This window comes from Lissotriton vulgaris, chromosome 4_1 (genome assembly GCF_964263255.1).
Source record: "Lissotriton vulgaris chromosome 4_1, aLisVul1.2, whole genome shotgun sequence".
NCBI classification, from domain to species: Eukaryota; Metazoa; Chordata; class Amphibia; order Caudata; family Salamandridae; genus Lissotriton; species Lissotriton vulgaris.
The window spans coordinates 1,210,138,596-1,210,165,253 of NC_141691.1; the positions used below are offsets into that span (position 1 = coordinate 1,210,138,596).

The 26,658-nt window shown below is 44.1% G+C and overlaps 1 protein-coding gene across 1 annotated transcript in view; it reads right to left on the reverse strand.

Moving 5' to 3' along the window:
• The window catches only part of NFX1 (nuclear transcription factor, X-box binding 1), an 892,403-nt gene that overhangs the window by 537,416 nt on the left and 328,329 nt on the right, over positions 1-26,658 (reverse strand). Inside the window, exons 6-7 of the mRNA XM_086965422.1 lie at positions 15,050-15,121; positions 4,029-4,168 (exon numbers count right to left, since the gene is read on the reverse strand). Coding sequence (XP_086821548.1) covers positions 4,029-4,168; positions 15,050-15,121 — 212 coding nt within the window. The remainder of the gene's footprint in view (positions 1-4,028; positions 4,169-15,049; positions 15,122-26,658) is intronic.

Below are 26,658 nucleotides of genomic sequence, written 5' to 3' on the forward strand. Positions count from 1 at the left end.
AAATGTAGTTGGTTTAATTACTGGTAAGTCAACAGTTTGGAATTACTTGTCAGTTACTTTGTAGATTGCAATACTCGTTAATTCTTGGATTACTTTGTTACTTTTGCTAATCAGTGTGATATGTCTAGATATCACACTGAGGCATTTCCTAGACAAAAGGTAAGTAATTCATTTTTGGTACATTTGCAGTTTTTCAAGTTTTCATACAAACCAACAACACACAAACGAATTTTCAAAGAAAAGCAGTCAATGCAATCCTATGGAAGGAAATGAAGTTATCGGTTTACAGGTACGTACTTATTTGTGGGAGTGGTTATTCTGGGGTTAGAACCAGGGTTCCTCCAGGGTCGAGAATGCACTCTCAGAACACCCTCAGCGGCACAAGGGCGGCTGGATGCATAATGCTGAGGCCCAATGTTATCCAAAGGGGGGCAGGGGGCCTCCGGTTGGGAGCTGCTCACAAGTAGGCCACAAGGTTGTGCGAGCAAAGCTCCTGGTGTAAGGCAAAGGGGGGTGTAAGTTAGCACACAAGGTGCACCCGTAGCGACGCAGGGACTGCTGGGTGTAGTGTGCTGTTTTGGAGTGCTGTGCCCTGTTGTTTTCAATGGGAGTTGCCGGTTTGGGATTTTGACTGCAGGGTTGGTCCAGGAAGCCTGCCAGGAGGAACCAACAGCTGGGCAGGTAAGTTGGAGGGCTCAGGGATGTAGGTGCACCTCCGGTTCACATCTCCAGGGAGGCTGGATGCAGGGGTGTCTTTTGAGGTTAGATTTCACCTTACAGGGTCACTCACTATTTGTGTGGGGGGGTCTCCGTGCAGAGGCTGCAGGCAAAGTCGGGGAGTCCTGGAGGGGTCAACACACGGTGGAGTCGGACTCTGGAGCACTGGGGGACCTCTCAGGAACCGGTGGGCAACTCTGACTCTGGCCATAGGAGTTGGATTTCTTTGTCCTCAGCACACTTCGAGTCTTTCTTGGCTGTTTCTTTTGACCAGAGCTGCTGTTCACAGGAGATTAGGTCTTTGTGGAAGGCAGTCAGTCCTCCCAGGGGTTCTGGAGGTCGCTGGCTGCAGGACAAGGTGACTTTTGGAGCAGGATCACTGAATACTGCAGACTGGCTGGTAGGGCTAGGAACAAGTCAGTGGTTCATTGCAGTCTTCTCTGCTGGGCGTCTTTTTTCATCCTTCTTCGTATGTTGCAGGAATTTGTTTTCTTGGTTCAGGGCTGCGCCCCCTAAATACTTTATTTAGGGGGTCTTGAGGTCAGTAGCCAATGGGCTACTCACCTTAGGGTGACTACACCTTTGGTGTTATCAGCCCGGGTGGGGGAGTGGGCACAATCCTGATCCTGATTGAAGAGTGCCTGCTATTTGCAAGATGGCATGCACTGAAGAGTGGGCTTCACCTCGCTCCCTCACCTGAGGGGTGGGTTGGCAGAGGTAGGCACACCTTCTGGCTGCTCTAATTATTCCCGCCCGTCTTCCAGCCGAAAAGGAGCATAGACACAAATGGGGCCTGCTCCTGATAGCAGGTGAGGCTGGGGGTCACATTACAAAGGCGGCCAGGTCTTTGAAGCTCCTCTGCTACAGATGTCTCTTCCTGACCTGGGGGAGCAGTGACTACCTCTGCCCAGGAAAGACTTTGTTTCTGGGCTCAGGGAGCAAAGGCTCCCACCCCAGGGGTCCAGAAACATGTCTTATGGTGGCAGGCTGGTGTGTACCAGTCAGGGTACCCACCAGAGGCTGGTCATTTTTCAGAGTGCATCTCTAAGATGCCCTATGAGCGTATTTATATTTAAATCCCACACTGGCATCAGTGTGGGTGTAATGTGCTGAGAAGTTTGATACCAAACTTCCCAGTTTTCAGTAAAGCCATTATGGTGCTGTGGAGTTCATAATGACAGACTCCCAGCACCATATTCTCTTAATGGCATTACTGGACTTGCAATGTCTATGAATTGGTCTAGACACTGTACAGGGCTTGTGCACCTGCCCCCTCACCACTGATAGAGTGCACCCAGCTAGAGGGGTGGCTGACCTATGCCACAGCAGTGAGTTGTAGATATGCTGTTCTTTCTCTCTTTTACATTATTGTGTTATTGTTTTCATCCCTGCATTTAACAAAGTACCATTTATTGATCACGTTTTACATCTTTTTGTATTCATAGAAGGGATTCCTTTCCCGACGTGCATTGGGCATTACCAACAACAAGATATTGAAGAACGTCATGAATTTAAAGATTGAACTCAAGAAATGTTGGATATAATCCTCTGAACTGAGTTTGATATTGTTACAACTAATGACCACAACTTTCAATTGTTTAAATGATTCACATCATTCAATTTAATAAATCATTGAATGTAAACTGAAAATGTTTATTAGCTGAAATTCTGCATGTTTGTGCATATCTTTTGATTATGTGTTAAGTTTAACTTTCGCTATGCAGCCAGGCATCAGGTCAAGTTTCACTTGTTTGTTTTGATATACACAGGGATGTGTGCCATGTCGACTCTTCACTTTGTTCTGCAAACAAATATGAAGCCTGCACTGGCAGTGTGTGTGTAAAGGTACAGTTCTGCACACAAATATGAAACCTGCACTGGCAGTGTGTGCGTGTAAAGGTACAGGGCCTCTAAGGGTGGACTATAAGTGCTGCAGCCCTTAGCTGCCTTTCCTGGCCACAATGCCCTTGGTATCTTTCACAAGGGACTGACATGTGGCCAGAGAGGTGCAAATTGGGGGTATAGGGTACAGTCTTGGGAAAGAACACAGGCCCTGGGAACCTGATTGGCAGAGACCAAAGGCACATCAAGTCAGTGGTCTAGCAAAACGTGAGGGGGTTACTGCAACAGAAACCCAGCTTTCTATATTGTCCATCGCCAGTTTTGTCTTTTAAGCCTTGATAATGTTTGGACTAGAATTGAGAACCATGACAAAAGAACTATACAGTCTGCAATATCCATATAGAAATCACAGAGTAAACATATCCTTTTAGGTTAACAAAATCTGGAATGCTTTAGTTAACTGAACCAAAGCTTATGTTTAAGATTGCTCCCAGTTTCCAATAGTATCTTGATTTTGTCAAACCTCAACATGCCAAGAAACTGGTATTATTACTTAGATATGGGACATTGCCAATAGCTAATTTAACAAAAATCATGGGCATCTCAATCAAGATTTACCTAATCTGGCTAATGTCCTTTATGTTCTATGACAATAGAAAATGAGCGTCATCTCCTTTTTATTTTGCCAGTGCTACAGCCCAGCGAAGACATGTAATAACCCTGGCTGAGGAAGAAAGGCAGACCATGCTATGAGGTCAATTTGAGAATATGTAGGTATGATGCTTCACAGCCCACAATTTTCTGTCATTTCTATACTTTTTTCCTCAGTATGGTACATATGCCTTAAGTGGATTTCCTTTGTTTATGCATAGATAACATAATGGTGGACGATTCCAATGATTAAACAGTGGACACAGCTGTTCATCACACTCACAAATATGAAGGTAGCCTTGAATTTTGGGCTCTGTAATGTTTTTATATGTAATGATATACTGACTAAGATTATGAATTATCATTTGAATAACGTATCTGGTCTGCGACGGATTGTGCTGTATGTGAATTGTTTAAATTTGCATAATTATGTGTATTACTATATCGTTTGTATTGTAGATTTAGTGGTTAAATTATCTGAAGTGAAGATGATATAAGAAATGAAGGACTAAAACTGTAGTCTCATGCGCCATCCAACCATTATTTCACATAGAAACAAAACATTAGTGTAATGGAGTATTCAATTCATTCTGGTTTTAATTTCTTAATTTCTTAGATTTTTGTTATGTGTTAATGCATTAAACTCAGATCTTTTGCCTGTCCCAATGCTTGTTTTAGCTGTCAGTGGTAAAAGAATCATTTATGATAGTGCTTTCGTCTTTTCAGTGCTCCTTGTTCGCAAACAAAAAATTAAACATACATTTGAACACATTTTAATGCTAATTATTCAGGCATGATATGAGTTATACAAAGGTTACCTTGGTGGATCATCTGCTGGCATGGCTGGCATTTTCCGGCGTGACAAACTTGGGTACAGTTGTGCTCACCGCAGTTTAAAGGATTCCCACAAACATTAGAACAATGAATTATGCTGGCTTGGCCACAGCGAACGGAATGACTGCAATAAAAAGCAAGCCCACTTTACACTGAAAATATTCAAACATTACTTAAAGCATTAAAAATGAACAATAAACTTTCATATTTGTTTACCTCTACAGTTTCGTCTATCTCACATAAACTGCCTTAGTACCACATATTTTCAAACAGATGTCAGTATGCACACTGAAGGGATGTAGATACACTGGAATGTGCTGGTTAGATTATTCCCTATTCTTTTTCTCAAATGCACACAGTCAAAATGCATAAGCAGTGACTTCTCACCTTGAACGTGCATTGTGCTGGTCTGAAGTACAGGTCCTTTCCTCAGCCTATATGATTCACAACTAAAGAATGCATACAGTGGGTCCAAATGAGGACTAAGGACTGGGCACTTGTCCTGGCTTAAGTATGGACCCTATGTTCCACTCCTGCTGCACTCAGGCAGAGCCAAAAGCAGAGTTATGTCCACATAGGGGAAGTGTTCAGGGCCAAACCATAGGTGATGTTATAAATAAAGTCACCACTGATGTGATCTAGAGTATTTGCAAAGTCATCTGTGACATGAGAGGTCATGAGCTGAGGACTGGAGGACAGTTATGGTTGAGTTGCTAAGCATGCCTGGTGACTAAGTAATTTTTTGGGAGAAATTGATAACCATATGACCCTGAAATCATCTTTTGCTTAAGGACACAGACACCGACACCAGACACACACACACCGACACCAGACACACACCCACCAACACCAGACACACACACACACCGACACCAGACACACACACACCAGACACACACACACCCCCACCCCCCACACTCCCCCCTCCCCCCGAAGACACTGTGCTATTGCTCTAAAAGAGTCAATTGGGAGAGGAGTGTGCAAAGAATTTAGTTATGGCGAGATGATCCAGGCAGTGTTTATGACTGTGAGGGCTCGTGGCCAAAGAAAACATCATTAAAGATGATTAGTTGAAGGAAAGGGTAAAGAGCAGGTTGGGCGCTTGATTGGTTGGGTGAGATTAATCTAAACTTTTTTCATAGTAATTCAATAATTAAACTACAATATCAAACATTAAGCAATAATTCACAACTTACCCTGAGCTCTAACCACTTCCATCTAGATGGACTGAAAAATATCCTCAATCAAGGAGGTAGGCCCTTTTATACCACTCACTATTATTAACCAGAGACCGATTATTGAGAAAATTGCGGGCTCCCTGTAGAGCAAAACGTGTGAGAAATCATGATACATGTAAATTCCTGCTCCAGGAGGATGGGGGTGGTTTACTGGACACAGGCAGGGGTGACTGGGCCTCAGCCAAAGGGGCAGGGGTTGTTTGCCTCCGATGTCCTGGGGACAGTCCAAATAAGAGTCTGCAAGCTGGGCTAGGTACAGCCCCTTCAACACTTTGCCCTCATTGATAGTGATGGCAAGCAGCCACTGTCTTCTCAGGGAGGTTACTGATGGAGTAGAACAGCAGCACTCAACAGATACCAAACTTGATTACCCATCCAAGTGTGTATATCTCTGTATAAAGCGTAATACTCACACAAAAAAACTCATGCTCTGGCACAAGGCCACTGCCCTTTCAGTGAAGCGCTCCCTTTTATTTCGCCCTCTCCCTCCACCTCTCCTCACTCTCTTCTAGTGCGAGTCTCAGACACAGGTTCAGTGCTCCCCTCCCTTCTCTCAAGAAGTACCAGGCACTCAGCCTCTATTATGTCAACAACTGAAGGTCTGCAGTATCCTAAACTAGGCCTTTCTGTGATTCAGTTAATGCTTTTCTTCGGAGCATCAGCCCTATGCACCAGTAGTTTTCCCCCCATGCTTTTCATCCTGTATATTATTAGGCCAGACTATTTTTTTAAGAGTACTCTGCCGGAACGTGCCAATGGTAGGAACTAGAATGGTTCCGACATTATTGTACGCAGATGACTCCGTTCTTATTGCATGGACATCAAATGGTTTACAGTTATTATTAAATCTGTTTTATGAATTTATGGAGGATTTAAGACTGACAATTAATTATCCTAAGTCTTATACTGTGACTGTAGCTCCAAAAAACATGAAATCGAAAACTTACTCTATAAAGGACCATAATTCATAGAGAGTGGATAGGTTTTGTTATTTAGATATTCTGCTGGATAATCAATTAGATTGGGGACCTCTGGCAAGAGAGCATATACAATCTTAAAAGGATAGCTAATGGCATACACACTTCTGCTAAGCTCCTAGGACATAGCCACATCAAATCTATTTTACATCTCTATAACGCGTAGTGCATCCCGACGATAGCGTGTGGTGCAGACATCTGGGGATATAAACCCTGTCACCCAATACAAACTGCTGAACATTTTTAAAAAAAGGAGGTTATTACCAATCCACTAGCCATCGCCTTGAAAAATATCAAGAAAAAAATAGCGGGCCCAAACTTAATCCCCTTGCTGGACATATTTCGCGCAAAACTGTTACCATCAATAACATACGGCAGCGAATGTATGAGAGGGAGAGATGAAGACATTTTAGATAACGTGCTCAGCAAAACACTTCGAATACTTTTCTCACTCCCGCCGTACACCTCCCCAGCACAGTTAAGGCTGGAGTTTGGTTTACAGAAGCAGCAAATTGCGCGCAAGGGGGCGTATGCAAAATGCTGGTACAAAGTAAAGAACGATGTAACAGACTCCCTGAACGCCAACCTTTGGAAAGAGCTGGAGTCAAACAAGGGAGCCCCCGCAATGGTGTATCTCCAAGCAGCCATAAAAACCCTTGTATTAAAAGACCTCTGGGACTCGGGCTGTTCACAAAAATGCTTCAAACGCCTGGTCAACAAGTCAGTGGAAATTCTCTCTATGAAAGAAGACAAAGCGGCTTTAACTAGGAGATCACACGGGTGGTTCGTAATCCAAGGCTACACTAGCGCCTCACCTCAGCCATACCTCAGTACCAGCTTCTCAAGGAAGGTGAAGGAAGAGTTCCTGCGGCTGAGGATGGGGGTAATCCCGTCAAAAGTACATCTTCCCCCATGGAAACGCCTGGATTTTAATCTCAAATGCAGGCTTTGTGACAATCCAAAGGAGGATGTTTTACACTTGTTATGCAGCTGTAAAGCCCTAGACAGTACCCGAAGGGGCCAACTAACTCAGCTTTGGAATCAACACGGCGTGCGAACTCGCAGACAAGCCCTGTTGATCAGCTTCAAGGGAGAAGATATCCAATTAGCCTGTAGAATAGTGCGTTTCATGAAATCAGTCAACACGCTTCAAAGCTTAGAGGCCAGCGATTGAACTTGGCTCAAAAAGATCTGTTTTGGCACTTTAAGAAACCCTTTACTGCCAAAGATCCATGGCCCAGAACTCAGCGGCCAGAGATTGAACCTGAACTTAAAAACCATCCATTTTTGCATTTTAAGATATCTCTTTTTTAGCAAACAAAGACTCAAATGTTGAAGGCCCTTTTTTCTCTTCTTTTTATACAAATTCAACGTATTGTATCAGCTTATTTCGATATTTTATCCATATTCTTAACTTTCTCTTATTGTTTTTAACTGGGTTTTTTTGTAACATTTTTGATTGTGTATCTCTTCTAGTTTCTTTTACAAAGAGTAATTGCAAAGATTTTCATTAATCATGCAATAAATAAATAATCAATTCCCTAGAGTGTCCCAGATGAAACTGCATGGGGAGATGGGAGCAGATTTAATTCCAGATTTTATACAATTGTGCCTAATACTTCTTTGGTTCTCTATATGGCTTAAGAGGGAGCTAGAATTTAATACAAAGATTGCGATCGACTGCATGAATATGGATCGGAGTTACCGCATACCACGGCTAAGCTATGTCAAAACAACTCTAGGGGCATTGGGCAAACCTCAGTTGTTTAGCACCCCAGAGTTGATCTGTACATCAGACATAGCTTGGGTCAACATACGTTTAGGCTAATCACAAGAGACGCAAGGTTCCGAGCGGCTCAACATAAAGACAATTACAAGCACTTTATGATGGTGAAATCCACAAATTAAATAGAAATGTATCTAACTCTGGATATGCCATCCCAGCACAGAAGACTGATAACGTACGTCCGATTAAACCTGTTTTCGCAGTTGTTGATGGATGGCATACATTATCAGATCGCCCTTATTGCACATGTGATAGGACTACTGCACTAGACACTTTAGACATTGTTTTTATTTGTCCAAACTGGTCAGCCTTAAGACAAATGTATGTTCACCCTTGTTGTGCCTTTGAATTTTAATCAAGTGAGACCAACCTAATTGTATCTACAATTATTAGACTCACCTAAAGTCTCCTGCTTTTTCCCCCCATGTCCCTGCGATTGCGACACTCTTGGAAGCCACCAAGGCGTATGATTCCTTGGGATGGGGGTTCCTGTTTCTGCTTTTATACAGGTTGGGGATATCTATCACAAGGGGCACCAAACAGGGCTGCCACTTGTCTCCATTATTATTTGCAATAGCAACCGAGCCACTGGCGGCCAGAATCAGGCAGCACCACACACATAGAGGAATGGGGTTCACCACAAGGGGACTCACTGTGTCAATGTACACAGATAATATCACTTTATACATGATAAACCCTACACACAACTTCGCGCCCATGACACCAGAAGTAGTGCACTATGGAGGGCTATCTGGAGTGGCGAACAATTGGGGCAAATCCGTAATTATTCCACTGACATCTGAAAAGCAATCCTTTGACACTGATTACCCTATCGTCTGGGTGACTGGGCCGCCACGGTATCTGGGTGTCTGGATAAGCAATGACTTTCAGGAGATATGGGCGAATAATTATGGCAGAGTGGTGGACTGGATTTAGGACAGAGTGCTGGGATGGAAAACGCTTCTCCTTTCCCTGATTGGCAATATAGTGTTGGCCAAAATGGTAACCCTGCCTAAACTGCTGTATCTATTTGTGAATGTCCCCGTCCGTCACACAATGCAGTTTTTCAAATGACTTAATTCTCTAATGATTGAACTGGTGTGGGCGGGGGGACAGCCTCGGAACTCCTGGGAGGTGCTCACGTTACCACAGGAACAAGGCGGGCTAGCAGCTCCGGATTTTGCCCTTTACACGTACAACAGTGCCCAGACTCAATTCTCACATTACTGGATACACCCCACCCCCTTTCAGCCTCACGTCGCGATTGAGTTGGACAGAGCTGCCCCGTTTGCCTAAACATCGCCATTTATCAAACATTTAAACGCCCAGGCAATGAGGTGGACACTGTTGAAGTGCTGCGATGGGCATGGGGGGGGGCGGTCTCTGTAAGCACGCAAACACTGACAAACTATGCCCCTTCAATGCAATTGAGAAATAACCCACTGATTCCACCACTCATGGACAGTAAGGAGCAGGAGGGAGCGCATTTGCACCATATACAGGTGGGTCAGAATTTATACCCTGGGACAATTCTCTAACACTACAACAGATGTGTGGTCCTGCGCCCCATCAGCGTTAGATACGCTGCTATATTATCAGCCGCGGCCAGCTTGTAGAAGCAAATTTGGAACATTTCCGAAGCCGCCCTTGCAGCTGCCTGCACTGGAGAATGTAGTCACTGTGGAATCGGGTCGCAAGTAGATCATGCAAATGTATACTATCACACAGAGAAATTATCGAATCATTGTGCTGACATCCCGCGCTGCGTGGGAAGGAGATCTGTGGGAGAGTATTACAGATGAGAAGTGGCATTTTAGCTGTAAACAGCTAGATCAGCTGTCCCCAAACTATCGTCTCAGACTCATCCGCTTTAAGTACATTGTCGTATACTTGTAAAGCGCACAGCTGCCCCAGCAAAAGGGCGTCCCGGCGCTGTATACCACTGGGGAACCCATCCTGTCTTTCCCTGTGAGATGGTCCCTCCTGGGCATCTCCACAGTGAAGACAAGCATCCCAAGCGCTGATGGGGCCGTTAGTAGAGATTAAGCAAGCTATTGCCCAGAGTTGCTGAATGGGACCCATGGTTGGAGTAAGCAACGAGGCGAGAATTATCGAGTCGGCTGACCATGGCCCAAGACCCTGCCGCATCGGGAATCGAACCCTGGTCCCGGGCCGACCTCTGCTTCCGGGTCTGCCGCCTCTAACCAGTGAGCCACACCACTTTTCACATTCACCGACTATCGTACTCCGATGCAGCTCCATCGGATGGGGTTGCGATCTGATGATAATTGCTGAAGGTGTGGGCCTTCCCAAGCATCATTTATACACCTGGCATGGAAGTGCAGACCCATTGCCAATTTTTGGTTAAAAATACTGCAACACAATAATGACATAACAAAACAAACCGTGCCCTGCACGCCACTGGTGGTGCTGCTGGGAGTTATCTCTGACATACCACCAAAGCTTAGGAAATTACCAGTCATGCACTACTGATAGCTAAGCGAAGGATTGAGGCTTGCTGCGACTTGCGAATTACGTAGGAGCACTTTTTATTGTAGACTATGTGTAGTGCAGTGATGTGGAGTGGAAAGGGAAAGAAAATTGGTCTCTTTGACAAAAACACATTACTGAGACAACCAGACTCATTAAGGTCAGGTTTCTTCTCAGTAACCACCCCTGATTTTTAACCATACCAACTTGGGGCGGGAATAAAAGAGTGGCAACTAGTTAGGTATTTTAAAATGTTCATTCCCTTTCCACTCCACATCACTGTACTACACATAGACTACAATAAAAAGTGCTCCTACATAATTTGAAAGTTACTGCACGCCTCAAACCGTAGAGGATTGAGATGAACACCAATGATGAAGCATGCCACCTAGGCGCAACCCTGGTGGGTGAGGGGTCTCTAGAAAAAAAAAGACGAGGGATTACAATGAATTCTTGCTGTCTCCTATCAAATTCCCTAAGGACAGGTTTTCTTCGATAAAATCGATTTGTGTCTACCTTGCTCCATATCTGCATCAGGTGGCATGGAAAAAAAGGAACGGTCGTCAGCGTGCGAAGTGGTATCTATAAAGGCCTGAACATTATTTCTGCAGCGGAACTGCATCAGTGCAGAGCCGCATGGCGCCATCTACTGATGTGCAGAGCTATTTCTGAAAAGGTTCTGCATACAGTCTGATGCCTGGGAATACTCAAGGTGAGGAATCTGCAGCTAAAAGTCTCTAGCAAAGGGATACTTTATCTGACCACACATTCTTTACCTTTAGAATATTTCCCAGGCACCAGCCTTGTTACAACAGGGCTTTCACTTGCCGCTGGGTGGCACTGTGCAGCTCAGCGTTTGCATTGTTCCACTATGAAGTGATATAGCGGAGCCACATATAAAACACCACCACTGCGTATGGACCACAGTTTTTTGCTTGACTCTTTCTGAGCCCTCGATTCCGGAGTACGATGCATCAGTACACAGATCTAGAAATTGGAACTTTATTAAATGGTAAAAAGAAGGCTACTCTGCAGAATAGGGAAGTGGAGGGTAGTGAGAAGTCGATGGCTAGAAAACGGATCTACCAGAAAGAGCATTGCAAAAGGTAGAAACTTGTTCTTCTGATGGATATTTCTAACTGCAGACTCCTCATCTTTAGAATAGATACCACAGCAGTACCTTTGAAAGGGGAAGTGTCTGGACAGGAATCAGACCAAAAAGACATGCAGGACTGAACAGGCAAAATCCTGTTCCTGTTGGATCTGGCTGTCAAGCTAGTAGTGCTTCCTGTAAGTGTGCACATTACAAGTTACTACTTGTGTAACGATATATCTGTAAGAGACATTAGTTAGTGATAGATTCCTTACCTTAGAATATCCCCAGGCGTCATACTGGATCCGGAAACTTTTGAGTAGCAGTACCCTTGCGCGTCGGTAGGCGTCGTCTGCGGCTCCGCGTCCGTTGTTGACGTCGTGGGCGCTGTGATGACGTCGTCGGAGTACTTAGACACCGCCTCCGCGTGCTGACGTCAGTTCTTAGCCACAGCTTTTCCGCGCCAGAAGCGCAGAGCCATGACAAAAACCAACACTGGCGCCCTGAAAGGGGATGACCTTAACCCTAGATATCGGTTCGCAGAACGGGGAGGATGGGTGGGTCGGTAAGGAATCTATCACTAACTAATGACTCTTACAGATATATCCTTACACAAGTAGTAACTTGTGCATCTGTAAGAGACACGTTAGTGATAGATTCCTTTCCTTAGAATAGATACCCCAGCAATACCATCCCCGTGGTGGTGGGTCTGCGAACCAATAATCACACCAGAAAGTCCTGGAGGACGGAACGGCCAAAGTAGCCGTCCCTCCGGACTTGACTGTCCAGGCAATAGTGTCTTGCAAACGTGTGCAGCGAGGCCCACGTAGCCGCCTGGCAAATGTCCTGCAAGGGCACACCTCGGCCCAAGGCAGTCGTAGTGGCTCGAGTGGAATGAGCCCTCAGCCCAACAGGGGGTTCCTTCTTAGCCAAGGAGTAACACGCCTGGATGCACAAGATAATCCACCGGGAGATGGTCCGCTTGTGCACTGCTTTCCCTTTCTTAGCGCCCGCGTACCCAACAAAGAATTGATCATCCACCCGGAACTGTTGTGTGCGATTCAGATAAAATGAGAGCGCACGTTTTGGGTCCAGACGGTGGAGCCTCTCCTCCTCTCTCGAGGGCTGCGGAGGCGGAAAGAAGGTGGGCAATGTGATGGATTGCCCAATGTGGAAGGCCGTGACTACCTTGGGTAAGAAGGAGGGCCTTGTCCGTAACACAACCTTGTCCGGATGGACTGAAAGGAAAGGAGGCTTACAAGACAGAGCCTGGAGCTCACTCACTCTCCTGGCAGAGGTCATGGCTACCAGGAAGGCAGTCTTCAAAGAAAGAAGGCGAAGAGGACAGTTGTGAAGTGGCTCAAAGGGAGCGCACATCAGAAAAGTAAGAACCAGGTTCAAGTCCCACTGAGGCATCACGAAGGGAACAGGAGGAAACGTATGAGTGATGCCCTTCAGGAATCGATTAACGACAGGGGACTTGAACAAAGAAGGTTGGTCGGGCAGCCTCAGAAAGGCTGAAAGAGCTGAAAGATAGCCCTTGACAGTGCCCAGAGCAGAGCCCTGCCGGGCAAGAGAGAGAAGAAAGAAGAAAACCTCAGAAAGAGGGGCATTGAGGGGATCCACAGCCTTTGCTGTGCACCATGCCACAAATTTGTTCCACCTGCAGGCGTATACTGACTTTGTGGAGGGACCCCTGGCTGCCAGAATGATGTTACAGACTTCAGGAGGCAACTCAAATGGCCTCAACTGTCGCCGCTCAATCTCCAAGCATGGAGGTGGAGACTGGACAGGTTCGGGTGGAGGACAGTCCCCTGCTGCTGCGACAGAAGGTCCTCCTGAAGAGGCAGACGAACCGGGGGATCGACTGACATACTGAGTAGATCGGGATACCAGTACCTTCGTGCCCAGTCCGGAGCCACAAGGATGACTTGTGCCCGGTCGCGCTTGATCTTCTTCAGCACTCTGGGCAGAAGTGGTATAGGCGGAAAGGCGTACAACAGACCGCAGCTCCACTCACGACGAAAAGCGTCTCCGAGCGAGTGCCGCCTTGAAAATTCCAACGCGCAGAACTGATGACATTGCGCGTCCTCTTCGGTGGCGAATAGATCTAACCAAGGCTCTCCCCACTCCAGAAAGAGGCCTTGCGCCACGTCCGAGTTCAGACGCCATTCGTGATCCATCGAGCACCGTCGGCTGAGTTTGTCCGCCCTGGCGTTCAGAGAACCTGCCAGGTGTTGAACCATCAGAGTCACGCCCGGATGTTCCAGCCATTGCCAGAGGCGCAGAGCCTCCTGGCAGAGGGTCCACGACCCCACCCCGCCCTGTGTGTTGCAGTACCACATGGCGGTGGTGTTGTCCGTGAACACTTGCGCTACACTCCCTCTGACAGACGGGAGGAATGCCTTCAGTGCTAGACGAATCGCCCGCAGCTCCATCAAGTTGATACGGAGCCGGGACTCCGCCGGAGACCAGAGGCCTCTGATCTCCGCCTCTCCCAAGTGGCCTCCCCAGCCCTGGAGGGACGCGTCCGTCACAACCACGTGCTCCGGTTGGGGAAGGGAGAGGGATCTGCCGTTGACCCAATTGCGGTCCGTGAGGCACCACTGCAGCTGTCTCGCAGTGCCCTCCGAGATCAGGACATGGTCAGACAGGTTGCCCTGATGCTGGGCCCACTGAAACTTCAGGTCCCACTGCAGAGCCCGCATCCGCCACCGTGCGTGATGCACCAGAAGGATCATCCACCATCTATTCCACATCACATGCAGTGTTGTCATGGTCAGGAGACAGGCAAAGCTTACACACCTGCTGGTGGTCGGTCCTGAGGAACATTGCGAAACACTGAGGGGAGTTTTGAAAGGTTGTCCGTTCCATCACCATGTGCACATTCTCCACAGGAAGGTCATAGAGCGTCATTGAAGACATGAGTCCCTAGCTACATCATTTTCTATGGGAGTGTATTGCAGTACCAGTGATTGGTCATGTGTGGTGCTGGACATACTTTAACTACAGTAATACACTACTGTTTTGTCCTTTTTTGGCTCTAGTGACTTTTGTAGTGCTGTTTGTGAATAGAACTGGGCTTGCTCTTTTGCGGTTGGGTGCCAATCCCTCCTTAACACCCCTTTAACCCTCATTATTCTTCGCTAAACCTTACCTATTTTGTCATAAGTGCGCCCAATTTTTATTACACTCCCCTGGTCCCTCCCTCATTTACTACTAAGTAGTAACAACTTACATTTGTGAGGATTTTCAAATAGAAATGATAGGCGAGGTGGAGGTTTGTGAATACCATTTTGTAGTGCTTTAGTAGTACTATTCTAGTTGGAAAGCAGTACATTGTGGGCAACATATTGCTGCAACAATTTATTATTCTATGCATTTCTCATCGTAGGTCCTAAAATTAAAGACAAAGTCTCACCTTGTTCTTCCACATTCACAGGCTTTTGTCATAAAGGCAGGGCATGACGGACAAGGTCCAGGATGGCACAATCTAAAAGACAAAAGAATCATTTGTATTATAGCAAAATAAAATTCATACTGAGCTACCGCTTTTAAATGGCAGAAGAGCTAGTGTGCAAACATATGTTAAAATATACGATGCCAGAAAGAAGTAAATAACCTAAAAAAAGAATGTGTATACAAAATAGTAAGGCAAGACATAAGAGATCCAGCCGAGATTTCTATCACAGAGCTGGCAGCTGCTGAAACTGTTTTCCTGTTAACAGATGGAGATTCTTGGCATCAAATGTTTGTCCTGTTAAGACAAAAGCATTGGCAAATCAATTACATTAGTGCATATATAACTGTCACATAAAAAACAGTTCCCAGCTTGTCATGCTGCAGGCAAAATGCTTTTAAAAAGTGTTAAGCACCAAAAGTCCTCGGAGCAGCTTTTCAATTTCACAGATTGAAGAAAAAAAGAGGAGACCAATCCCTCCACTGGTCTCTGTTAGGTAGATATACTTGTTTCAAAGCTGCAATCTGAAGTCTTCATTTGTCTTCCAGCAAGCTCTCCTCTGGATATGTGTCAAGTAGGGAACTTTAAAGGGTAAAACTAGTCAGGGATTGGTGGAGAGCTCTAGGCAAATGAAAATAAAATGTTACTGCTATTCTATGGACAATGGGGTTTACTAGCACTTGTACAGCCCACTATCTAGTATTAACATGGCATAGAAGTGCCTTTCATGTTGTTAGGTTAAGTTATATTGATTTGTATAGCGCACTTATGACCCGAGAGGGGCTGCAGGCGCTTTGGGAGGTGTGTACGTTTGTGGTCCCCACGGTGGTTATAGGAAGAGCCAGGTTTACAGAGGAGGCTCTGATGTGTTGAGGATGTTGTTCCATGCCTTGGGTGCAATGTAGAAGAATGAGCCACCTCCAGTTTTGCTTTTGCCGATGTGGGGAATGTGTGAGAGTGAGACAGAGCATAGGTGAATTGGTAAAAGTGCACACGGCTGTTCAGGTATTCTGGTCCTGTTCAGTGTAGGGCTTTGTATGTAAGAATTATGAGGGTTTAGACTCCCTATTATAAATGGAGGATTGTCTTTTTTTTTATAACACTCCTAGTAGACAATACACAAATATATATATTTTCTTAAGTGACGCTATAGATTTAAGTCTAAGGGATATTATTTTGTTCTACTTTTGTGTGGTGTATGCGTTTTTGACTTTTCTTCTGTTGCTGTAACAACATCTACATGTTTTTATGGAATGTTGTGTTGCATTTAGTGTGGGTGTAGGGGGCCATTGTATGTTTTAGAATGCAACTTGAATATGCGCAGTGTGGCTCACTGGTTAGAGGCAGCAGACCTGAGAGCAGAGGACGGCCCGGGACCAGGGTTCGATTCCCGGCGCGGCAGGTTTCTGGACCAGGGTCAGCGGACTCGATAATTCTCTCGCCTCGGTGCCCACTCTGATCAGCGATCACACTCGGCAACTCTGGGCATTAGCTTGCCTCATCTTCACTAACGGCCCCACCAGACCGCTTGGGATGCCTGGTCTCACCCTGGAGATACCCATTAAGGGACCATCTCTCAGGGAAGCCAGGAAGGGTTTCGCAGCGGTCGAAGCGCCTTGGGACCCTACGGGTAAGTAGTGCGCTATATAAATGCCAATACATTTACACATTTACATTTACATGCTGGTTTGGTTTATGAAAATGCATTTTATATATGTACATAAATCTATGTATTGTTCGTTTACAGCACTGATGAAGTCCTTTGTTGGGCGGAAACCTGTTGGCTGGGCCGCAGTTTGATGTTGTGAAGAATAAAAAAGATCTCTTTTGGAATTTCATATCATGGCTCCTGCGTTAGATTGGATCTAAAAGAAGATTTCAAATGTCAGAATAATCTGGATTAATATGTGATTAAGTGAACTTTCAGTAAAAACATTGGACTTCGGAAGCACTCCCTCGTGTATATTGTTTTTCACATTGGTTTGAAGTTTTGGAGCAGCAGGACCATTAGAAGGTTGAGTGCTATTGAGTACATATTACCAATACAAAAGCACTTGTGGGGTCAGTTAGAGCCAAAACTGCTTATTTTTTGAATTACTATCCACCTCAATTAGAGGTCAAGCTCTGCATTATTTAGACTAATTAATATCTGAAGAATCTAAGTGCAAACGACTGAAATGAAGATGTGTCGGACCAAATCCTTACCTGATAGAGAAGAATACAGGATACTGCTATACAGCAAACATAAAACGATTAAGAAGCCCACAAACACTAGATAACTGATAACATCAATCTAGCAGGCAATTCAGTGAAATAAGCCATTAAAGTGAGGAATGAATTCACGAAACCTCAAGCTTGTAACTGTGCCATTCCGGCTTCACAAACGTTATATGACTTATTGGCAGACGTTTTCAAAGGAAAACACCCACTTCTCTAGGTCTGGCCGAGTTGTATACAAATCCTAGGAGCTGCATTAAATTCCCTAAAATGAGATTAAAAGCAATTGTTGCATTAAAAGGAGAATACGAGAGAAAAGAAGAAAACTATTTAAAATAGTCTGTAAGGTTAAAGCAAATGACCCGCCCACTATGGAAGGGGACTACTCATATTTAGATAGGGTGGGAATTTACACCATAGATTCATCTTGGTGAGGGTGCGACTTAATTTAATCCACCTGATGATGGGTTTCTCAACGAAGAGATATTCACTTAGTAATTTAACAGCATTCCCTTGTAATGGGAGTTCTGAGCAGTCTGATCTTCATTTAATCTTTTTTTGTTGTTTTTATAAACAAAGGTCAAGGTACTTACTGTCTCTTCTGCATCATGTAATTTTACCCAATGTCACCCAGCACTTTATTTTTTTTTTTAAACGTAATGACCCACTCATATGTTTTGCGTTTGCTTCATTCCATAGGTCCTGTATAAAATGGAGGAGAGCTTGCCTAACTTGGGAACCCTGGGTCCACTTAAGATGGGAATGTATTTATATTAATCACCACTCAGCACTTTATAACACCTATTTTTCCAGGTTCCTAGGAGGGAAATATTACAAGATTTATTTGGAATTTTAAAGGAACTAGTAATTGTTCTTAATGAATTTTACATTGAGTGTAATATTGTTTCATTAATGTAATTGATTTTAGAATTGTTTTTAATTTCTCTCTTTTTACTCTGTGCACTTTATATGCAGTAGAAATACTGAAAAATAAAGAAAATTGACTAACTGGCCTATATGTTAAAAATGCTGCTATTTGTAGCATGTTCCCATCAAAAGGTAATAACTCTTTAGGTTTGACATTTAGAATGGTTTCTAAACATTTAATGCAGAAAATATTCACTTAATAAAAGCATGTGGCACTGCAGGTACCAAACGGAAAAGCTTTTCCTTCATTACAATACACCATGTCTGACCTTTGTACAACTGTAAAGCATACATACAACTGATTTTCCAAAGAAGCAGTATTGCAAATTTTAAATAAAAATAGTTATTTTTTCGTGTTATTAAAAACTTCATGTATCTGAGGACAGGCCTCCATTAATTCAACAGTCAAAATATAAGATGCACAGGGCAAAATAGTAGAAAAGGGGGTGAGGGATAGCCAGATAGTTTGGGGTGGGAGAAACCACAGAAATTATAAAAACAAATTACTTACCTGTACACTGTGGTTCTCCAGTATTGATTTTTATAGATTCACATGTCTGAATCTTCCCTGTTGTCATGGTGGGAGTCCCATGGTAACATAAGAAAAATAGCAGTACTGTACCATTCGCATAGACTTCCATAGGAAAAGAAACAAACAATTTAATAATCTTTCAACATCATTTTATAACATCCAAAGTTCAGCCAATCAGAGTAGAGACCTCAGAATGCCTTTCCCCTACACGTGAATCTGTAAAATATATCAATAAGTCTTGGGGGTCCCAAGGGGTCCAGCAAGAAACAACAGTAATCGCTCAATGTCACGAGAAACTAAGAGCTGCTCAGAAAATTACTTGATGAAGTCAGATCGAAGTATGGCAAAGCGCATTACAGGGCCGGCAGGAGTCGGGCCCCTTGGGACCCCAATTACGTCCGTTCCCACAGAACCTCCGCAGGTCCTATCTTAATTGCCCTTGTACCTTGCCCAACCTGGATTCTTGACAGTGCGCCCTTTCGCCACTGCCATATAAGTAGCAGTAACTTAGTCCTGATGATGGCCTAAATACCTCTACAGGCCGAATTGCGGTCTACTTTTACAGCAGAATTCTCAGCGCTCCCCCTCAAGGATACACCACTTGATTATTTTTGTATTCATTAACATTTATTGTTAAGGTTATCCTAACTATGTAAATTTTACCTTCACTCACTTTTAGTTGCGCCCCTTCCTATCGCTGTACATACTTTCTCACGTGTCACTTGCGCTGTCACAATTTTTCACGAGCACTTGTGCACAGTATGCCACAGGTTACATGCCATTCTATGTAACGCATTGTCATCCTTCCATGTGTTTGATCATATGAAACGAAATATGTCAAATATGTATATTCACTAAAATACAATTTGTGTTACAAAATAAATTTGTCTCCCTGGTTTCCTCCCCTTTCAATTACATTCTCAGCAACTAATTGTGCTACATGTAAATGACCTTCAATTAACACCCTATTGAGACACTGTTGTATGTGATAGGTAAAACTTCAAACAGCGTTTAAAGGCCAGAAAAAGCAAAGCTTTTTCCGCCGACTAGGACGGATTGGGAAAGAACGTAGGTGGAACTTTAGGTTTGTTGAAATGATAAGATGGAGGCACTTTAGGAATGAATGAAGGATTTGTGCACAGGATTATTCTGTCTGGTAGGAACTGAATATATAGTTCTTTTACTGTAAACGCCTGGATCTTGCTGATAGCGGACGTGATGGCCAAGAGAAAGGCTACAGTCCAAAAAAGGAACTTCAGCTCGCATTTGTGAACAGGCTCAAAAGGACGTTGCATAAGCTGTAACAGAACCGTATTTAGCTGCCAAAGAACTGGAGGAGGTTTAACAGGCAGGTAAGACCTAATAAGCCCTTTCATAAACTCTTTGATAAGCCTATTGGACCACAATGACAATTGATATGGAAATCGTCTGTACCTAGAAATGGAAGCAAAGTGGACTTTTAAGAAGAATGTGAAAGTCCTCCTTTGGCTAGATGCAAGAATAAGGCAACACCAGTTCAGGTGTGGCAGAAAAGGGTGATATGACTGAGCAGTACACCATGCCCAAAATCTCTTTTATTCAGCTATGTAACACTTGAGGGGGGAAGAGGCTTGAGTCTTCTGCAGAATTGACCGGCATTCCTTGGATAAGTTCAAATTCAACGCCAAGCAGATAAGTGAAGAGTGCAAATTTGAAGATGAACTACTTGGCCCTGGTTCACGTAGAGAAGATCGTCCTTTGGTGAAAAGAGAATGGGAGCACACTCTGATAGGGAATATGGGGAGAGAGGCATAGGCGAACATTCCGGTTGATGAAAAATAAAAGAAGCCTCCCCAAGAATCCAGCTGAGGAACTCTGCTGGTGAAGAAAGTGTACTTTTCTTTTTATTGAGGGACGTAACAAACAGATCTAATGTTGGACAACCACAAGACTGGAAGACTTGCTTGGTTACTCTGCTGAGAGAGTCAGTCCACTCATTGTGGACTACCAGTACGTGTTCCACCCACAATGATATGTCATTCCCATATCTGCTGAGCTTGTTGAACATGGTGGTGGTATTGTCTGTCCTGAAGAGGACTGAATAACCTTGTACCCGAGGTAGGAATGCTTTCAGGAAGCAAAATACAGCTCTGACTTCTAGAAAAATTATGTGGCATTCCGAATCGTGCTTGAACCATTTAAAGTGAACCTGCAATTTCTATAGGTGCCCCCCCCCCCCCACCATCCTTCCATCAACGCATCTGAGGTCATCACCAGTAGTGTCACTGAGTGAAGGAAGGAGAGAGACCATGATACAGATTTTTCTTAACCAGCCACCAAGACATGGTAACTTTCATCGCTGTAGAAATGTGAATCATGTCGAACGATCCCAGAGACTGAGCACACTGCACATCCAGCTGCTCCTGCAGCGGCGCATGCGGGGACAGCAACTGGGGATTAACGGGATGCAAGAGTACATCATACCCAATATGGACTTGTATACTCTCACAAAAACAGACTTTTATTAATTATAGAAGCTGTGGCATATCCCGAAGGTGTAAAATCCTTTTGTGAGTGGGAAAGGCTTTGCCGAGGTCTGTGTTGAGGCATGCCCTGAGAAAAGTCAGATTTGGAAGGGATGAGGGAACATTTTTCCAGATTGAGACAGAGTCCAAGAGACGGGGAGAGATTCCAACAGGCTTGTGTGGAGATTTTGACCGCCTGAAAAGTCGGAGCTTTTATTAACCAGTCGTCCAAGTAGGGGAGCACCTGGTGACCTGAACGTCTTAGGAAAGCTGCTATTGGGACCATGCACTTGGTAAAGACTCTGGGAGCAGATTTTAAACGGAAGGGTAGTACTTTGAATTGGTAATGGCACTTTGCCACTTTGAACCTAAGAAATTGGTGATGCTTGGGGTGTATGGGAATGTGGAAATAAGCATCGGGGGATCGAGAGTAGTCAGATAATCTCCTTTTTCCAAGAGACGAAGGATCTCTTGTAGAGAGGGCATCTTGAATGATTGCTTCTTGATGTACTTTTCAGTAACCTGAAGTCCACGATCTGTCTCCATTTCCCTGTTTTCTTGATCAGAAAGAAGTGAGAGTAAAATTCCAGATTGCGCTAGTTGAGCGGTGCCTCCTATATGGCATGCTTGAAAAGAAGCGATCATATTTCTTCTCAGAGATCAGCAAGATGCTGAAGAGGAATTTTCCGCAGTGGAACATTTGTAGGGTGCTTAACAAACTCCAGGTTGTGACTATGCAGGAAGTTGTCTAAAACCCATTTGTCTGATAAAATTAATTCAATTTTTTGAAGGATTTGGATAATGCAGGATCGAATTGAAGTGGGACTTTGGTGACAGGGGCTGGCGATTCTCATTGCCTTCTGCTGGAGTCTTGAGACTTCACAGCTGATTGTTGATCCTTACGCCAAAGCGGGTCTTGAATAAGTTGGCGTGGCATTGCATTGGTAACTTTGATTGTAAAAAGATGGTTGGTATGTATGCTGTGGATACGGTTGGTACCGCTGGTGGAATTGTGGCCTAGATAGGTATTGACCCCGAACTCTTCCACAGAAGGGCTAAAAATGGTGTTTCTGGGACTACCTAGCGACAGCCCTGTCTCAGTCCGATTTGATGGATTTTAGCACTTCATCTACGTTCTTTCAAAAGAGACACTCCGCATCTAGCACCTTGGCTAGAACTTCTGGGTGGAAGGTAGTAGCCCTCAACCAACCAACCCTATCAATGCAGCACCGCTGATCTTGCCATCTGGTGAAAAGCGGTGGATGACACATCCATGGCAATCTCAAAGAACTCTAACGATGTTTTTTCCCCTTCAGACCAATTGTCCTTAGCTGCCTCTTTTTTATCTTCTGGTAGTTGTTCCAACAGAGCAGAAATGTTTGACCACATCTGTGCATTTCTTCCTAGGATGGCCATGGCATTGGAGGTTCTAATCGAGGTAGCAGCCAGAACAGAAAGCCTCTTTGTGATGTTGTCTAGACAGCGCCCTTCCTTATCAGGTGGAGCCGTACATTGAAAAAATTGTTTTTTGGCTTGTCGCTGTGCTGCCTTCATATTGACCAAATACGACCTAGTATGTCCAATAAGGCATGTGGGTGAGTTCTCAGGGGCCTTGACCTTTTTGTCGCGTTTTGAAAGGACCACTGGAATAGATGCTGATGTTTTCATTAGCTTGAGGTTCTCCTGCCACAAGAAATCTACTATGGGAATTGCTATGATGGAAAACTGAGTGCTTTGATTGAAATCATACAGAAAACATTCAGCCTGTGTAGCTGGGATAGGCAAATCAAAGCTCTTAGAGGCACGCTCTAATAGATTGTGAAAACCACCATTATCTGTAGGTGGATAATTTGCAGATGGTGGGACAGGAGATGGCAGCATGGGAGCTATATTAACTTCCCATTTACCAAGAGTCTCTAGATCAGTATGGATCTCACCTCCCTCCATTTGTTGGTGATATGTATCCTGGGTGTCCTCCATAAGGATGGGAGGTGGAGGCAAACCCTTTCTCTTATGAACTTCAGAGTGTTTTGGCCAGCAAGATCAATAGGATGGCAGAGGCCGTTGGTGAGTGTAGAGATCCAGAAAGCGTCTGTAACAGTCATCCATCATAGGACGTAAATCTGACACTAAAGAATCCAGAACATTAATAGATAGTTCCCCAAGGTGATGGCATTCCCCCCCCCCATCGTCATCATAGGGATAATGCTCCTGGAAGGCATTAAACCTCTGTACTGAAGAAAGATCTCGATCTATGAAAGAATAATCCCCTGAAAGGTAAGTGGATGGAGCAATGTCCTCAATGTCCTCATCATCCGAGTCCTGGCATTTGACTTCATTGGGATGGACTATAAGCAGGACCAAACAAGCCCTCATCCTCAGAATCTTGAAAGTCCAAAAGATTAGCTGGAGGCAAAGTGGATATCTTGAAGAAGTCCTGTATCTGCTTCTGTGGGTGCAGGAAGCTGATTTTCCCCTCATGTTGACGGGCTCGAAGATGGTGCCGTTGCCAACACAGCCGCCTGCGACTTCTCGACACAGCATAGACGACCTCGTCTACGCGGTAGCTGATGGCAGTGCCATCGACAGGCTGGTAGAAGATGGTAAAATCCTTGTGGACGGTGATGGACTCGTCGATGGTGATGAAATAGTCAATGTCAGCTGTGAGCCTGACAAAGCTGCTGCCGTCGAACGTCTTAGCCGTCCTCGTAGAGGCTTGCGCTAACTAGGTGGTCGAAGGCACGGAAACGTCTACCTTCTTAGTAGATTGCAGAATCTTCAACAATGAAGCCATTGACGGACGAGATGAATGATCCCTGTAAAGAGTCTTCCGAGAAGAAGCTGGAACTGAAAAAGATTTAGTAATCTCCGTCTGGGATTTTTTGAGGTGTTTCCCATCAGATTATCCTTTTCCTGGGACTTGGATCGTTTAGAGTCCCCATGTTGAGGAGAAGAGCCGTCTTCCTTTCTCTTCCCAGAGGAAAAATTATCTGTTCCCTCAGGTTCAGACTCTGAGACTGAGGCAGCCTTCTACTTTTGGAAGCAGAGGAGCAGCCTACCCTCCCTATCCTTGAGGCTTTGGGCTGAAAAAGTATGGCAATATTTCCATTTCCAGGGTTTATAGTCTGGGTAGAGGCAATACAGACATTGTTTGTGAGGGTCTTCTGAGAAAAGGCTATGCTTCCCACATGTCTTGCAGGGCCTAAACATCCCTTCTTTGGCTCTGGCATTTTGAATGAAGGAACAGGCAAAGACAGTTTAAAAGTACCTCGAATGTAGCTGAATAGCTGAAAGTAGGAGGTCAAAAGTTCAAGAAAAGACACTGTCACTGAGGAGAGCTCCAAGAGACTCCCGAACACACGACACGCAGTAAGAAATCTGAGTTATGGTGGCCCTAAAGGGCAAGGGTATTCTGAGGTCTCTATTCTGGTTAAACTTTGAATGGTTTAAAATGATGTTGAAAGATTAATACAATTGCTGTTTCTTTTCCTATGGAGGTCTATGCTAATGTTTCAGTACTGCTATTTTTACTGTTACTGTGGGACTCCCACCATGACGACAGGGAAGATTCAAGCATATGAATCTATAAAAGATACAATACTGAAGTGGGACTTCCTACATTTACGAGAACTTAAATTGCTTCTTTTTGACTCTTCAGGGGTTTAGAGACATTCACTCCTATTATTATTTGGGGAAAACAGGTAAGATAATTGAAGGAATTGTGTATTAAATAGGCCTAATTACAGGACACTGCACTATCCACTTCAAATATCTCCAGACTATCCCCTCCTACTGGTCACGCTGTCAGTCTAGGATGTCTGGTCTGGCAAGCATGGAAAATATTTGCCCTAATAATAAAAATATTTCTTCATTGCCTTCCATTAAGTGTTTATTCAATTGATATTCTCTACTATATCAAATGATTTTTTTAAGACCCAAACTGGTATTTTAACTTGACTAAGCGAGTTACAGGTGTTTCTTCTTGTCCAAGGAAAAGTTACTTACCTATAATCAAATATCTCTTCCAGGGGAATTCTCAAAGTTATAAGCACTGTCCTGCTTCCCGGATTCAAGAGCACTTTACAAAAAATATGTATAAACATATACATAAAACTGAACATGCAAAGCTTTTCATTAGAAAAACGTGCTTAATTAGATAAACAACTGTCCTTGAAGTGTATTACAAAGGACTAACAATGGTAATGGATTATGTTACTTAACCTGTAAGCATCTGTTTGTGGCATGTTGTGCTGTAGATTCACATGCTCTGCATACTCCTGCCATCTAGTGTTGGGTTTGGAGTTGTGCAACTTGTTTTTGTTTGAAGAATTCTTTTGAGTCAAGAGGTAGAATGACTCCTACTCTCGGTAATACTGCGCATGGCCATTTACTTCTTTGTTAAATTATTTTCCCATAGGAGGGTTGGACAGAAATGTAAGGATTATGTAAGAATAAAGATGTCCATGCTAAATGTGAATGTATCAGATAAAAGTGTAAAACGTAACTTCAACGACCACAGGTGTCCGGGGAGCAGAGAAAGCACATGTGAATCTACAGCACTACATGCCACAAACAGATGCTTACAGGGTAAGTAACATAATCCGTTCAATAGCATGTGTGGCTGTAGATACACATGCTCTGCATAGATTATAAAGCAGTCCCTTCTCAGAAGAGGTGGCTAGCACTTGGGAGTTGCAGTAGTTTGGTAAAGGATACATAGCACTGCCTGACCTTCATTGGCTTGTTGCCATGCTACAACTTCCACACAGAAGTGTTAAGTAAATGTGCGTGGGGTAGACCATGTAGCTGCTTCACAAATATCAGCTATGGTTATATGTCCATAGTTGCTCCCTTTCTTATGAGTGTAAAGCTCTGGGAGTTACAGGTAAATGTATTTTGGCTTTAATGTAACAAGTTTGAATGCATTTGACGATCAATCTAGCTATGCCTGATTTGGATATAGGGTTGCCTTTATGAAGTGGAGGAAAGGCTACAAAGAGTTGTTTTGTTTTCCTGAAAGTTTTCAAGTCAAATCATACTTTATCCGATTAATTAAAATCATAAAAGCAATTACATTACATTTATCAAGTATTAAAAACAATTCCAATAAAAAACAAGTTAAAAAAGCAGATTAAACCAATTCATCGTCACGAGTGTACATTAAAAATTAGGTAAAAATAACACCACATACAAAGAGATAAAAATATGCACTAAAATATTATCATCCCTCTGAAATTTTCGCCGTCCGGGTTTTAGCCTTAATACGCATAGCAGCAACAAGGAAGCTAGCAACCCCAAAGATTACCCGGGTGCTCCCCAACAGTTGTAAATACATAAGGGCAGGCCGCACTTGTGTAAAGGCCGCCTCTCTCAGTAGTGGCACCAAAAAC